The sequence below is a fragment of the Phalacrocorax aristotelis genome, chromosome 1 (genome assembly GCF_949628215.1).
Source record: "Phalacrocorax aristotelis chromosome 1, bGulAri2.1, whole genome shotgun sequence".
Classification (NCBI taxonomy): Eukaryota; Metazoa; Chordata; class Aves; order Suliformes; family Phalacrocoracidae; genus Phalacrocorax; species Phalacrocorax aristotelis.
Genome location: NC_134276.1, coordinates 215,752,381 through 215,766,061, shown reverse-complemented (window position 1 = coordinate 215,766,061; position 13,681 = coordinate 215,752,381). Strand labels below are relative to the sequence as shown.

At 47.7% G+C, this 13,681-nt stretch overlaps 1 protein-coding gene across 4 annotated transcripts in view; it reads left to right on the top strand.

Annotated features, from left to right (window-relative positions):
* PLXNA4 (plexin A4) overlaps window positions 1–13,681 on the top strand; it is a 460,615-nt gene that overhangs the window by 329,282 nt on the left and 117,652 nt on the right. For all 4 annotated transcript variants that reach the window (XM_075081683.1, XM_075081685.1, XM_075081687.1 and 1 more), the window contains one exon: window positions 12,140–12,263. In XM_075081683.1, coding sequence (XP_074937784.1) covers window positions 12,140–12,263 — 124 coding nt within the window. The remainder of the gene's footprint in view (window positions 1–12,139; window positions 12,264–13,681) is intronic.

Here is a 13,681-nt window from a genome sequence, read left to right as displayed (position 1 = left end):
CTTCTAAATGTACTGCTGCAAAGCATAGGGAAAGTTTGGGCCTGGAGGGAAGAACTGCCTCTGCCAGCAGCAAATACCAGAGCTACAGCACACGTCACTGTTGGCTCTGCTGCCAGGAGACTTGGGCAGATGGATGGATACACATGGGTCAGGAGGAGGAGGGAAAGGAAGGAGCTGAACAGTGATCTGAAAAAGGAGATATTGATGAAGGTCAAAAGGAGCAGTGGGGATGGAGTGCTTGGTTTGAGAAACTCTTTGGGGTCCCCTATCCGCTGCATCCTTTGGGGTAAAACTGTTTGGGCCAAGGGGTTTCTAGAGGTAGGGGATTTCGATAAGCAGTGTTTGAGCCCAATCAGTCTATCCTGTGGAAATATTTTCTCTCTTCTTGGTATGCTTCCCTAAGTTGGAACAGCAGATGCTAACAGCAAAAGAGCAATTAAATTACATGCTGGCTGAGTCTGGCAGTGATTCAGTACCTGTATAAGTTGGGAACCCCTTATAATGTACTTCCCATGGCTCCCCAAACCTCCCTGCAAACCTCCTTGAACACAGACGTTGTGCTCCTTGTTTGCAGTTTTCCTGCCTTCTTTGTCCTGTAAGAGGTGAGGCTGAAGTGGCATCAAAGCCTCCCACCCATCTTTTAGAATTCCTGGTCTCACTGCACTCATGGCAGTGATTCATGGGCAAACGTCAGGACCGCTGATTTGGATTAGCTCTGATCTCTGAGCAACACACTCCAAACCTTTTCCTTCTGGAGGCATGGGCACCTCCCATCATCTTCACCATCTTAGCATTTGGGCCACAGTGATAGGGAAAAGACCAAATACATTTCTCTGGAGTTACTTGAGCGAAGATCCCACAAAGAATTCAGGGATGATGTTCCCAGGCATCTGAATCAGGCCATGAACAAAGAGCTTCATCTCCTTTGAACAAATTACTTGCATCAGCCCTTGCAGAGGAGAGCATGTAGGAGCGCAGGAGAGCGTAGGTGTTATCTACCCAGGTTCTGGGGAAGACACTCACAAATATTATTAGCATGAACAGGAAGCGCCATGATAGGATGCTCTCTGGGAAAAGTAATTTTGTTCATTAATTACTTGCCTTATCTAGCAACCTTGTTCCCTTTCTCTCGCTTTCTTCTCTTTTAATTTTCTTTAAAATGACTGTAAGTGAATTCAGTGCTGGGAAAGTTTTTTTACTGTCTCCTCAGAGACAGAAGCTTGTATTACTCAGGTAGCCTTCAGCTGAGTCTTCAGGGACTTTCCCATCTTCATTTGAAGCCCAGTCTTTTGTGGGCAGATGGCAAAAGACTATTCCAGGCAGATTCCTGTGAGTTGTTTCTTGTGGACCACCTGAGTGCTCTGGATTGACTGCAGTTCATATGCGTGCCTTTGGCTTGAGTTCTGCCTGCTGCTTGTGATTTTGTGCTCTGAGATTCTCCTTCTGCCTTTAGCTTCCAGGCTTGCATTGTGCCTGGTTAGTTCAACAACAAAAGGAGTCAGAGCGCTGTGATTTAAGGGACAGCATAGCAGAGACCCTGCAGCTTCAGAGATGGCCTTTCCTTGTGTCTTTGACCCTTGCAGGAGGTTGGAAAGGGTCAGTGGATGAAGGTAGGTGATATCTATCCTCCCATATGTCAAACACACGTGTTGGCTTTTTTTCAGACTGCTTCTACTGCAGGGAAGAGGTTTCTTCCAGGGACCTGTGTGTTTCCAGCACAACTGCTGCTAGTCACTGCTTCAAGTGAGTTTGCAGTGTCAGCTGGGAATCAACAAATGCCACCATTCGTCATGGCAGCCTTTCTTACTGGAAACCAAAGACAATGAAAGTAGAGTTGCCTGGGCTGAAATACCACCATCACCTGCAGCCTGAGGCTAGGACCCACCTGGAGCCAAGTCCTCACCCCAAAGTTGTTCGGTCCTGGAGGCTGACTGATGCTGCAGAACTTGTTGGGGCTTTTTGAGGTCTCTCTGAACACCATGACTGTCATGGGAGGAACAGAGTCTTTCTGTAATGCTGAGCAGGACCAGCTGAGGGATGTATTTCCACATCACCTTCCACAGACCCTCCCTCCCTCGTTTCCACACTCTCCTCCCCCTGTGCCAGCAAACAATTTCCAATTCTTCATTGGACAAAGGCTCCAAGTTTCCAGGGATTTCCATGTGAAATGCTCCTGTTCATCTCAGGCTTGAATGAGCCATCAAAATGCTCATCAGGGATCTGCCTACAGAGGCACACACATGTGTACACACAAATCGCTTGTCCGTGGCTGGACCCCAGCAGTGCGTGAGCTGGTGTGGTCCCTGGGCCACCTCTGAACCTTTGTTCACAGGAGGGGGACCAGGTTGCATTTGATGGGCAAATCAAATGCCTGGGGGCCTTTGCCAGGGCCCCCCAGGCAAGATTAAAATGGATGAGACAATCTGCAGCTCTGGAAACATGGGGAGGGGGGTGAAGGAGAAGGGGCATGAAATCCCCCAAAGCAGAGGGAGGGGGGAATGCTGTTTATGGAGTGCCTGGCTTTGTAGGGTGGGAAATGGAGGAGTAAATCCCTTGCACCCACGCCCCGCGGGGCTCCGGGGGTGGGCTTATTCAATTGCTGCGATAGAGGGAGGGGCCCACCTGGGGACAGAGATAACGGGCTGGGCGCTGGGATTGCCGTTCTGCAGCATAAGCTGGGAGAGTTATCAGGGCAGAAACTCGGCTTCTATTACCATGCATTAGAATAGATTAGCAGGCAGAGCAATTAGCATCCTCACTCTATTTGGCGAAGTGACAGGGTCGGTAGTGGTGGGCAGGAGGCATGCAGGGAAGAGGCAGATTTGGCAGGGCGGCATTTCCCTCCCTGAACTGCAGCCCATGGATGGAGGGGACTTCTGGTCTTTCACCCCAGGGCTGTCACTGCTGGGACATTGGAAAAAGCAGAGGTGGGAGTGAGTTTTGGCTAGTGGTCTGAAATGTTTTGTGGCTTATGGTCCCTGAAATATTGCCCCGGGGAGATGCAAAGTCCCAAACAGCGAATTCCAGCTTTCCTGAGTTACCTTTTCTATGTCTCTTTGAGGTAATCCAAAGATCTCTGGGCTCCAAAATGCTATCAGATAAAAAACACCACTTCCTTGGCTTCCCCAGGCCACTCCAATGGCCTTTTTCCCATCTTTGCCCACATTCATCTTTGATGCCCAAAGAGCAGGTTTTTTTGGGAGGCGAGCCTGTTTGTGTTTAGAGCCAAAGATGAAAACAAGGGTACGACTCTTTCCTTGGATGCATATGAATTTGCTGAGAAAGCTTTCCCTCCTCTCGCTGCCAGGACAAGTTTCCCGGGAACGCTTCTGTGTATGACCTCAGCTTGGACTTCTTTTTCTGCAGTATCTTCTGCCTTTCTGTCCTGAATGGAGTTTACCAGGCAGTGGATAAAATTTAACTCCTTCGCACCAGGGAAAGCTAAATTTGAACTATCCTCTGACAGGGATGGAGGGCAACCCGGAGGCCAGAAAGAGTAGACAGGGAGGGATGGCTATTGGCCACATCACCACATAAAGTTTAAGGTCAATTATGTCTGCATCTCGACATTTATGGCATTCCTATTCTTAGGACCCCGAGGGAACCTGGAAATGTCAAAACACTGCTAAAACTGACCTTAAACTTTACATGCGAGTGGGACTGAATATCCTTCCTTTTCCTGACTCCATCCAGAAATTTGCTTTGGCTCCAGCAGAGGGAAAGGCAAATTTCAGCTTCTCCCTCCCTCCCCAGGCTCGCTTCCCCCTTGTGATAAAGCCATCTCAGAAGGCACAAAGCCGGCTCTACACATTGGCTAAAGACTTTGGCTAAAACAAACCTCTTATTATGTCCCCACATCCCTTTAATTGCTCTGTTCCTGTCTCATCCTTCTTTCCAACTGGGAAAAAAAACCCCAAACTTTTTCCCAATAAAAAATGAAGCTGTCATGTTACATCTCATCCTGAAAGAGGGACCAGACTAATGAGGCTGATTCAGACCATCACAGCCAGATAGCTTGAATCTTCAGAGCCTCCTGGAAATGAATGTCTCTCTGTGTCCTGCAGTCCCTTTCCTGGACTCCTGTCCCCAGCCCTGGCTGAAAATGTCATGAGGAGGGTTAGCACTTGGCTCCCACTGAGCTCCCTCTGCTGACCGCCTTGCAAAAGGCATGGCCGACCTGCCTGGCTGGTCGTCGAGTAGACATCCCCTCTGGCCCCTGGCAAGGGCTTCGGGCAGAGCAGGGACAGGGAGTCCTGGGCGAGCTTCTGTGCAGTGTTTGCACTGGGGAGGCAGGCTGGGGAGGCGGGGAGGACTTCAAGTGACCAGAAGCTTCCAAAAGCTGGCTGGCTTTGTGTAGAGAGGGGAAAACCCAAGAGATGCAGTGATGCCAGAAGTCTTCCTGTTACCTTGCAGGCTCTGTAGCCTGCCCCAGCTTTGCTCAGGGCACAAATGCTGGTGTAGTACAAGACCAAAGACTTCAAGGAACAGCCATCCTTTCTGTTATTTCATTTTGGAGAAAGTGCCCCTTCCCCTCAGGGACAAGGACAGCTACTACTGGGCCATGCCTGTACCCCCTGCTAGATTTCAGATTCCCAATTTGTTGGACCTATGCTGAGCTGGGGATTGGGGAACCTCTTCAGTTTGACCCTTGCCAGCCACCTGCAAGTGCAGCCTGCCTCACCATGGGCTCTTGCTGGGCTGGGAAATCTCAGATTTCCCCTTGGAGACGAAGAAATTCAAGAAATAGAAAATCATTCTCTCTTGCTCCAGGAGAGCTGGAACCATCTGGGCTTCCCAGGGTCTTGAAATCAAGACCTAAATAAGATTTCCCTGAAAGTTTCCCTTTATCCCCTCTACCATTCTCCATGGGAATTTTCCTGATCTTTCTCATTGTATATATCCATCAAAAACACCTGGGCAAAAAGACCACTGGAGGTGGCAGAAAGGTCAGTCGTGGAGTATGGGAAGGGAGGAAAGTGTTTGTGGCTTGGACCATGGGGGTCTGCACACCAGCCCTGCACATCACTGTCCTCACAGACAGCCTGGGATGTGCAAGCTGGCCTCTGGACCCTTCCTCCCCTCTCACCACGTCCCCATCCCCACTCCACCCAGGCCTATATTCTCTCCCCATATCCTATTTTCTCTTGGTTGAGCATGAGGGGATTAGGAGACACATGACAACCCTTGTGACTAGAGTCAAGGAGACAGACAGACAACCTGAGAAGAAGAGAAGGCGGCAGGGCCAAAAGGCTGAGTGAATTTAAGGGGAAAAGCTGAGGAGAGGAGGAAAGCTTGGGCAACTGTGTCCCATCACAAAAAACACAGAACTGGGAAGGGGTGAGGAATTGAATGGGGCAGCACCTCCAACTTGCACAAGCTGAGGACTCCAGAGTGAGTGACCCCACACCATGACAAAATGCCTAGAATGGACAGGTTGGGAAGACAAATGGGGATACCAACATGAAGCCTGTGTCCCATCAAAATGCCCCATCCTACGCCGGTGGCCTGTCCTTGGTGGTGTGAATGGGGTGTGCACTGGTCCCCACCCGCCACCTCGAATTTACTGGCACTGGTGGGAAGGTGTAAAGAAAGGGTAGCTGTGATTATTCTGTCAAAGGCTGAGTGAATTTGTCCCCTGCGGGAAATGTCACCATTTGGAATCAGAAAGGAAAGCTGAAATGTCAAAACCTTTTGCAAAACAGCGATGCCTGCAAATTACCTGTTTGGAGGTAGTGGAAGGGTGTCATTTCGGTTTGCTGAGCAGACCCAAACCATTGAGCTGTCTCTCATGCTGCTCCCCGCCACCTTTGACGTCAAATGCAGTCGCTTGATGTCCCTCTTCTTCCCTGCGAGCTCATCTCAGTGGCCAGATTATGAGCCTTGCAATGCAAAAGCAGTCAAAAGAAAACTGCTGTGCATCAAATGGTGAGGCTTCTCCAAAAAAAAAAAAAAAAAAAAGATTAATTTGTTTGGATTTTATTTCTGGGAATTATTTTTTTAATTGTAAGATTTTTTTTTAAATGAAAAAATTATATAATGTGCTAATTGCCATTTGTTAAAAAAGCCCCTCTGTTCTCTGTAGCAATGTCTGATCAGATCCAATCACCACTCTTTTGTCTTGAAAATTGTTTTTAATTGACAAAATTACAGATAAGACCTTTTCCATTGCCAGAAAACTGACATTTTTTTTGTGTCTCCTATTAGAAAAGTTGGATATTTTAGTCTGCTTATGGGAAAATGAAGGAATAAAAAATAAAACAGGGAATAAAAATCTCCTTTTTCAACAACTATGGAATCAAAGAAGACAGTCTCAGTCAGGACTATATGCTGTTTTTCTGACTACACTATATCAAAAAAAAAAAAAAAAAAGAAGAAAAAAAGATTGACAGAAACTTCCTCCTTGGCTTTCCCTTCCCAAGACTATTTGTCTGTGTCTATTTTGTCCACTCAGGGTGTCAGTTAGCTTGGTCTCCAGCAGGGACCACCAGATCTGGTTAATAGTGTGGATTAGCAGAACAACTTTCCGCCTCTCCCCAAAGCCTTGTGGCCCCAGGCCACCGCATGGGTCTGTGGAGCAGCTGAGCACCTCCCAACCCACAAGTCCGAATTATAAGAGAAACTCACTGCATGACCTTATCAGGATTTTGCATGTCTTAGGAAATAATTACGACTAAAATGGCGAGGCACAAGGGCCATGTGCCTTTTAGATGCATTTAATTTGACATCACAAGTGGTACTAAGGGCTGCCTTGCTGGCAGGTATGACTAAGAGAAAAGCCCTTAGCTCATGGGACTGTGAGGTCATTTGACCCTAATGAATGGCTAGAGAGAAGGCTGGAGATCTTGGTCTGTAGAGCCCTCAGTGCAGCATGTGTCTCCATCCTGGTGCAAGAAATGGGAGCTACAGAGCTGCAGGGGTGCTCTGGCTCAGGTCCTAAGAGCATCTGCACGAGCATCCTGCTTGGGAGGGGAGAGCACACCAGCAGCACCTTCTTCTCATTCCCCTCTGCTAAGAAATCAGGAGTCACCGAAAGCAAACTCAGGCACTTCAGGCAGTGGTGGGATGGAGAGATGGACAAGAAGTGGGATGGGCAGGGAAACATCCCCCCTGGAGGCCCTTGTCCCACCTCACCACGCTCATGAGAGGTGGCCTCAGCACTTGGCATCACAACTCCCCTGTTCCCTTCCCTCAGCAAAGAGCAGGCTTCCCCCAGTTTTCTCCCAGTCCCTAGCCCCTTCATGGTCAGAAGAGTTCTTCCTATTTCAGTCATCTTCCTGAACCAAGCTCCATCCCCTGCAGATGTTGTGACTGCAGCCACTTTATCACCATTAGTCCAGATCCTGTGAGGTCTGGGTGACAAAGACACAACCCCGAGGTGGGAGAAAAGGGAGGTGCAATGCTCCAGAAAAGTACAAGAGCAACTCTTCGGGGTAAACTGATAGGATGGGGCTGAGGGTCTCCAGGACTCTATGGTGAGGGTGCGGCAAGGTTCAAGACCCCACTATGTTGGGCATGGGGGAAACAAAGATACAGCCAAAAAGAAGCAAGATATAAAATAAAGACAATGGAGTCTGGCTGGTTGGTTTGGGGTTTTTTGCAGGTTTTTGGGGGGTTTTGTCATCGTTGTTTTTTTCTACAACAGGGTGGTGGAGATGTATCTCCACTGAGAGGCAAAGGCAGGTGAAAGCACGCACGTGGCATGCATGTCTTCTGTTAGGCTGGCAACCCTGTAGTAACATGATCCGTTTTCCATGCTGTGAGTAGGGAAAACAAAGGGCTTGCAGGTGGAGGAATACCCCACGTGACCCTTCTTTTACTTAGCCTATCCAGGTGCATGGAGCTCTTGGGTTTGTGCTCAGCCTCTCCAAAGATTTCAGGTTAACCCTTCTAACCATGGCCATTGAGGGACAAACCCTGGAGGTGGTGGAGTAGGTCTGGGCTTGGTTTGACCAAGTCCTAGCAAGGCAGAAGAGCTGTCAGCATCTCGTTGCAGAGGTGGGATAACACCTTATCCCTGTGCAGCCACTGCAGGATGTGGCCCCAGCAGATTGCTGTAGGTCCCTGATGGCAGACCTGGGATTTAACCATGGTGCCAAACGAGGGCCTTCATCTCATTCTCAGGAGACGTGGGCTTTGCTCTGCTCTCTGGCACGCATGCATCTATGCCTCAATTTCCTGTCTCTGCATGGTAATGTTTCAACCTCACAGAGGTGTTGTGAAGTTTAATTAGCTCCAGGCAAAGCCCTTTGAGATCCTCAGATGAGAGATGCTATAGAAGCGCAAAGTATTAATTTAACATTATTAAAATAATTGGTTAGTGGATGGTGAACAGAGGGTTAGTGTGAGCGGTATTTATTCTTAATGGGAGATGAGGAGGAAATAACATTCCTCATGGTTCAGCGATAGGACCAGTTTCTTAGTGTTTGCACTAATGGTTTGGACAGAAGCAGGACACTTGCAATTGTTAAAGATGCAGCTGATAATGAAATAGCAGGTGTTATTAAGACATACAGAGAAGTGCTGTGTCTACACCATAATCTTATGCAAATAAGTTCAGGAGTGGAATGTGCTCTTTCAGGTGTCTTAGTGTAATGTGATGCCACCGGGTGGGAGTTACTTACCAGCTAATTATAGCATGAATAGCACTGAATTATGTTATATGGCAGTGGAAAGTGATCTCGGCATATTGACAGACCCGGCATGTTAGAGTTACTGATATTTTATTAAAGCATAACAGTTACTGGCAGTACAAGGTATTTTTCCCCGCATAAGCCCTAACAGACGCGCCAGATGAGAGCGCAGCAGAGTCGCAGCAATCTCCGAGGGCCCAAAGTACACTCTGACTCTCGGCAGAGACAACAGAAATGATTAGTTGGGGTTGGGATATTTCATTATCCCTTTCACAGTCCAGCTGCCATGTGCAGGCAGCTGCCTTCCAGGTGACCACTTTTCTAAGGCAGGCACTTGTGTCTGGAAGTACGTATTTATTAAAAGTCCCATTTGCCTTTATTTACAACTTGCTGAAGTTACTTTCTGGACTGCAATGTCCCCTCTGGGCAGCTGCCTTCAGTGGCTGGGTGCTTTGCCATGTTTGTTTCTGTGTTTCAGCCAACGTCACCCAGGGATTGGAGAGGCTAATGCTGCGGGGCAATACTTTGCTCTGCACACGCTGAAACAATTTTCTCTGCTGTTTCCCCCTACTCTTGGGAGCGGGCACAACATTTTTGGCAGTGCAGAGGAAGACTGGAAGGAGAAGGTTACTTTATGGCTGGTCTGTACGTTTTTCTGCTCACCTGAAAATCCACGTTTTGCCTCTGAAGAACCTCAGTTGCAGGTGTGGAGCAGCCACCCGGGAGGGTGTGGTGTGTAAACCTACAGGATGCTCCACGTGCTGCAGCTCAGGATAGATAAGCAAGAGGAGATGAGGGAAACCAAAGGCTCTGGAGAAGAGCCCCTATCACTCCTTTCTGCTTGGACAAGCCTGTAAAATCCACTGGCAGGCAGCTCCATCCCTTTAGTCTTGATTTATGTAGCAGCTGGGATCAGTTACCTGGGATGAGTTATGCTGCTAGCTCAAGGAAGGGGTCTGTGATGTTGCCTTGACAGCCTGAACCCTGCCGATGACCCAGACCCCAGCTCAGTTTGGTTCAGCTTGGCAGAGCTCCTCCATCATCAGACTCACGCACCAGGCACAGTTGGGCGTTTTGGGTTTTTTCCCCCGCTCTGTTTTAAATTGAGAAATTGCATTGTAAAAGTCAGACAGTCAAAGTCAAAAGTTAGGAAGTGGCAGAATTGAGGTCACCCATGGAAAAAAGGAATAATAATGTGTGATCCTGTAATTAAAGTCTGGTTTGCAGCGTGTCAGTGCAGAGAGCAGATTTAGGAGTGCAGAAGGTACTTTCAGTCTGCCAGTACCTAATTCCTGAGAGCCTGACACTGCAACCTTAACATTATATTAAAACCAGGCTTAATTTGGATTGATGTTTCATCATTTCATTATTTGGATGGCAACACACCTTACAACAGATATCAAGGCTGCAAAACACATCGGTCTAATATTGAGTGAGGTTTTGGTCTGAAGAGTTACATGTCTTAAACATGTATGACCAGTAAACAGCAAGATAAGATGCTGATTATTATATTCCTGCTCAGTGGTGGGGCTGGGAATACAAAGCACATTCCTGCATGTTTAACCTATACCCACGTGTTGTCCTCCTGTGCAAATGTGCTGCATGTGTTTGCAACCTACTGTGTTATTACACCTGACCTGAGCTTGGGTATCTGCCCATTTAATTTTAGAAAATCCAGACATTTCTGTCATGCTGCAGCTGGAGGGAATAAATGGGAGATAGCAGGACATGTTGAAGAATTTGGGTGCTTGTGTTTTAGCACTGAGCCCAAAAGGGTTTCCTTCCAAGCTATTCTCAGAAGAGGAGTTCCCACACTCTGCAGTCCTTTGATGGGATTGCTGTGTCTATTTGTTTTATAGAAGTGCTTAGAAAAATCTCAGGTCAGCATTTTGCCGTGACTTTCGTTCTGCTATAGGGGACTTACAGTTTTGGGAGTAGTTAATCAGCTCTCCGCCCAGCCCTCTGGAGACTGCACGTTTAAAATTCCTGATCCAGCATGTGGCAGTGCTAAAGGAGACTTAATGGGATGAAGGCTCCTAGGGAAAGGACAGTGGGAGCTGCAATGCTGCTCTTGGTCTCTCAAACCTGCCGAGCAAACTGAGAGCATGCTAAGAATGGTGGAGATCTCCCTTTATGATTACTTCTGCTGGAAATACAAAACTTTCCTCTACCAGAAAGATGGAACAATTTGAGTTTGAAATTGAGGTGCTCATTTTTATCTAGCATCAGCCACTAGAGAGAAGCCAAGCTTTAAAGATTTAGGCCAGACCCCAAGCTCTGTAATATTCAGGCTCAGCCATATATTGAGTTGATTTTCATGTGTTGCTTTAGATCCCCATCTACAAATTCCCGTGCATACAGGCACAATCTCTGCTCCAGGGAGCAAGGACATTGAGGGGCGATCTTGGAGCTAATCTTCCAGCATCCCCTGTGTGCTCTCACAACTAAGACTCCGAAGTCTGGGAGTGGGTGAATAATTTAACATCCACACTTAGTCTTTATAGCTGATTTTAATGGGCATAATAGCACTGCTAATAACAAAATCCATTGAAGACACCCTGTGCAAGTCCATAACATTAACTTAATGGCAAAAGGTAATTGGCATGCAGTTGGAGCTGTCCTTTTGTATTAACCCTGTGGATTTCTAAGCAGACATCTTCCTTGAAGCGATGGCTTTAGCAGCACATATGGAGTAAAACACAGATGCATTTTATGCTAAGAAAATGCAAATCTGGATTGAAACAAGGCACACAGCTACTAATTCACATTGCTGGCTTGTGTTTACACTGGACAGACAAGACAGGAGACAGTGACAGTGCTGAAAGCACTGACAACGATTAGTGCGTGGCGTAAGGTTCGCGGGCTTGTGCAGCCCAGCTGCCATGCACCCACCAATTTCACTGAACTCTCACTAATTGGGAGCACTAGAATTTTTAAGATTCAACCCTGGGCACCTTTAGTCAGGCACTTTCAACCCAGATGGCAAAAATCCCTCAGCCTGCCTGGGACTACTGAGGAGCTGCTGGGCAATGGGTTGGAGGGCTGCCCCTTCCCAGCAGAGAGGTATGAGCAGCCCAGAATTACCACAGATTTGTAGTCTCCTTCACAGTGCCAAAGATCACGGACTATGCACAGCTACTCTAAAAAAGACATCCCGCTGCCCTGGGACAGGGCATTTTTCAGGGCTGCCAGGGGAAGGTTGTGCTGTACCTGCTATGTGGGTAGAGAGACAGAGCATCCCTAGAGCTGTGCAGCCTACCCAAGGGATGGGGCTTTCACCCAACACCCTTTCTCCTTTCATAGTGTCCTTGCAACTTTCCAGCCTGCTGAGTGACTGCACGAGTCAGTGCTCCAGGGCATGAGTGTGGTCTTCCACGTAGTGCGGTCCCAAAATGTACAGTGTTGACTTTCCATCCAAAATTATTGCTCCTTCTATGTCTCAGGGCTGTTTTCACCCTCCCAGCCTGGCTTTGTGTTAACTCTGTCCTTCTCTGTTCCCGTTTGTTCAGGTGCACAAGGAAAGAGCGATGTGAACGCTCCAGTGAGCCTCGGAGATTCGCCTCGGAGATGAAGCAGTGCGTCCGGCTTACCGTGCATCCTAACAACATCTCCGTCTCCCAGTACAACGTATTGGTGAGGAGCATTAATCCTTATTTCCCCTCAGATTTAATCAGCCCATGCAGTCTGACAGGCCCAGATATGTTCAACCTGGGTGCAGCATGAGCGGGAAGGACTGGCAGCTCCATGCACGAGGTTATCCAGAGTCCTTTAACTTCCCCAGCAACTTTCCTGGCACAGAGAAAGATTCACCGTGGAAGGACATTTTGGCCTTGGTTAGCCCCTGTCTAGAACTGTGGAAGAGGTTTCCCTGTTTGCTATGAGGAGCTGAGGGCAGGTCTGAGGGACTTTGCACCCTGCACATGTTGTGTGCATACAGTGTATTTATTAACCTCCTTGGGAGAGGGTTTTGTGTATGGCTGGGATAGGCTTTAGGCTAGAGACATTATCATGAAATAATTAAATAACCTTCTAGGATAGGGGCAAGTGAGGGATATGATGTGTTATTTCAATTTTTGCCATCTTGGGTGGAAGTATGTCTTTCTTAAGACACCAAGAACTCCACCCTGCTGTAGCTCCAGCACTGAGCGTGCAGAGCAGAGAGACAGCATGTTACTTAGAGGAACCTAAGGCTGCCAAGGTTCATGCTCTCTTGTTCCTCAGCACAAAGTTTAGTCTTTATGTCCATGAGCTACTCAAGTCAGCAGCCAACAAAGCCACGCACTGAATGCTGGTGGAGCAGTAGATGATCCTGATCATTTTCTGGGCTTAAGGCAAGAAACCTCTGTTGAAGATCTAACCGGTTTATGGTTTCTCTCCTGATTCATGACAGCAGTACCTTATGTGGTGAAATCCCAGTACCCTCTGAGACGAAGGCAGAGACTACTATTAGAAGGGTATTTCATTAAGACTACTAAGGGTCTGTCCCCTTTGGCCATACTAGTTTGGGATGGAATTGAGTTGATAACCTAGACCCCAAAAACTCAGTCTCTGGATGAGTTGTTCACTAACCCCACACCCTGAAAGGTCTAAATGGTGTTGCTGAAGATGCAGCTGCCAGACATCTTCCAGGTGACAGGTTTTGGAGTGCTAGGTTTTCTTTGGTAATAATGAAGTCAGCCTTTCAAAGCCTGCATGTCCAATCATTGCTGCTTTGTTTCAGCCTCTTAACTTTGCTGTGACTTTACTTTCCTAGGCTTCAAACAAAACTGATCTGAGACATCTTGAGTCTTTTGTTCTTCTGGGAGTTCAAGGTTTCTTTTTCTTATTCTCTCAGTAGCCGTTGAATTCTTTCATGTTGGAATAAATCCTGGGGGACTAGATGGCTCAGGGCAATTGAAATTGATAACAGAATAAAAGACCTTTACCTCTAGGTTACTCTGGCAGGGCAAGTCGACCCAGAGCTGCTGGGATCAGAAGTTGCCATTGTCTGACTGTTGCCCAATAATCTGTAAGAACATTTCAATGGGAGTCTCAGCCCAGTCCCAGACAGA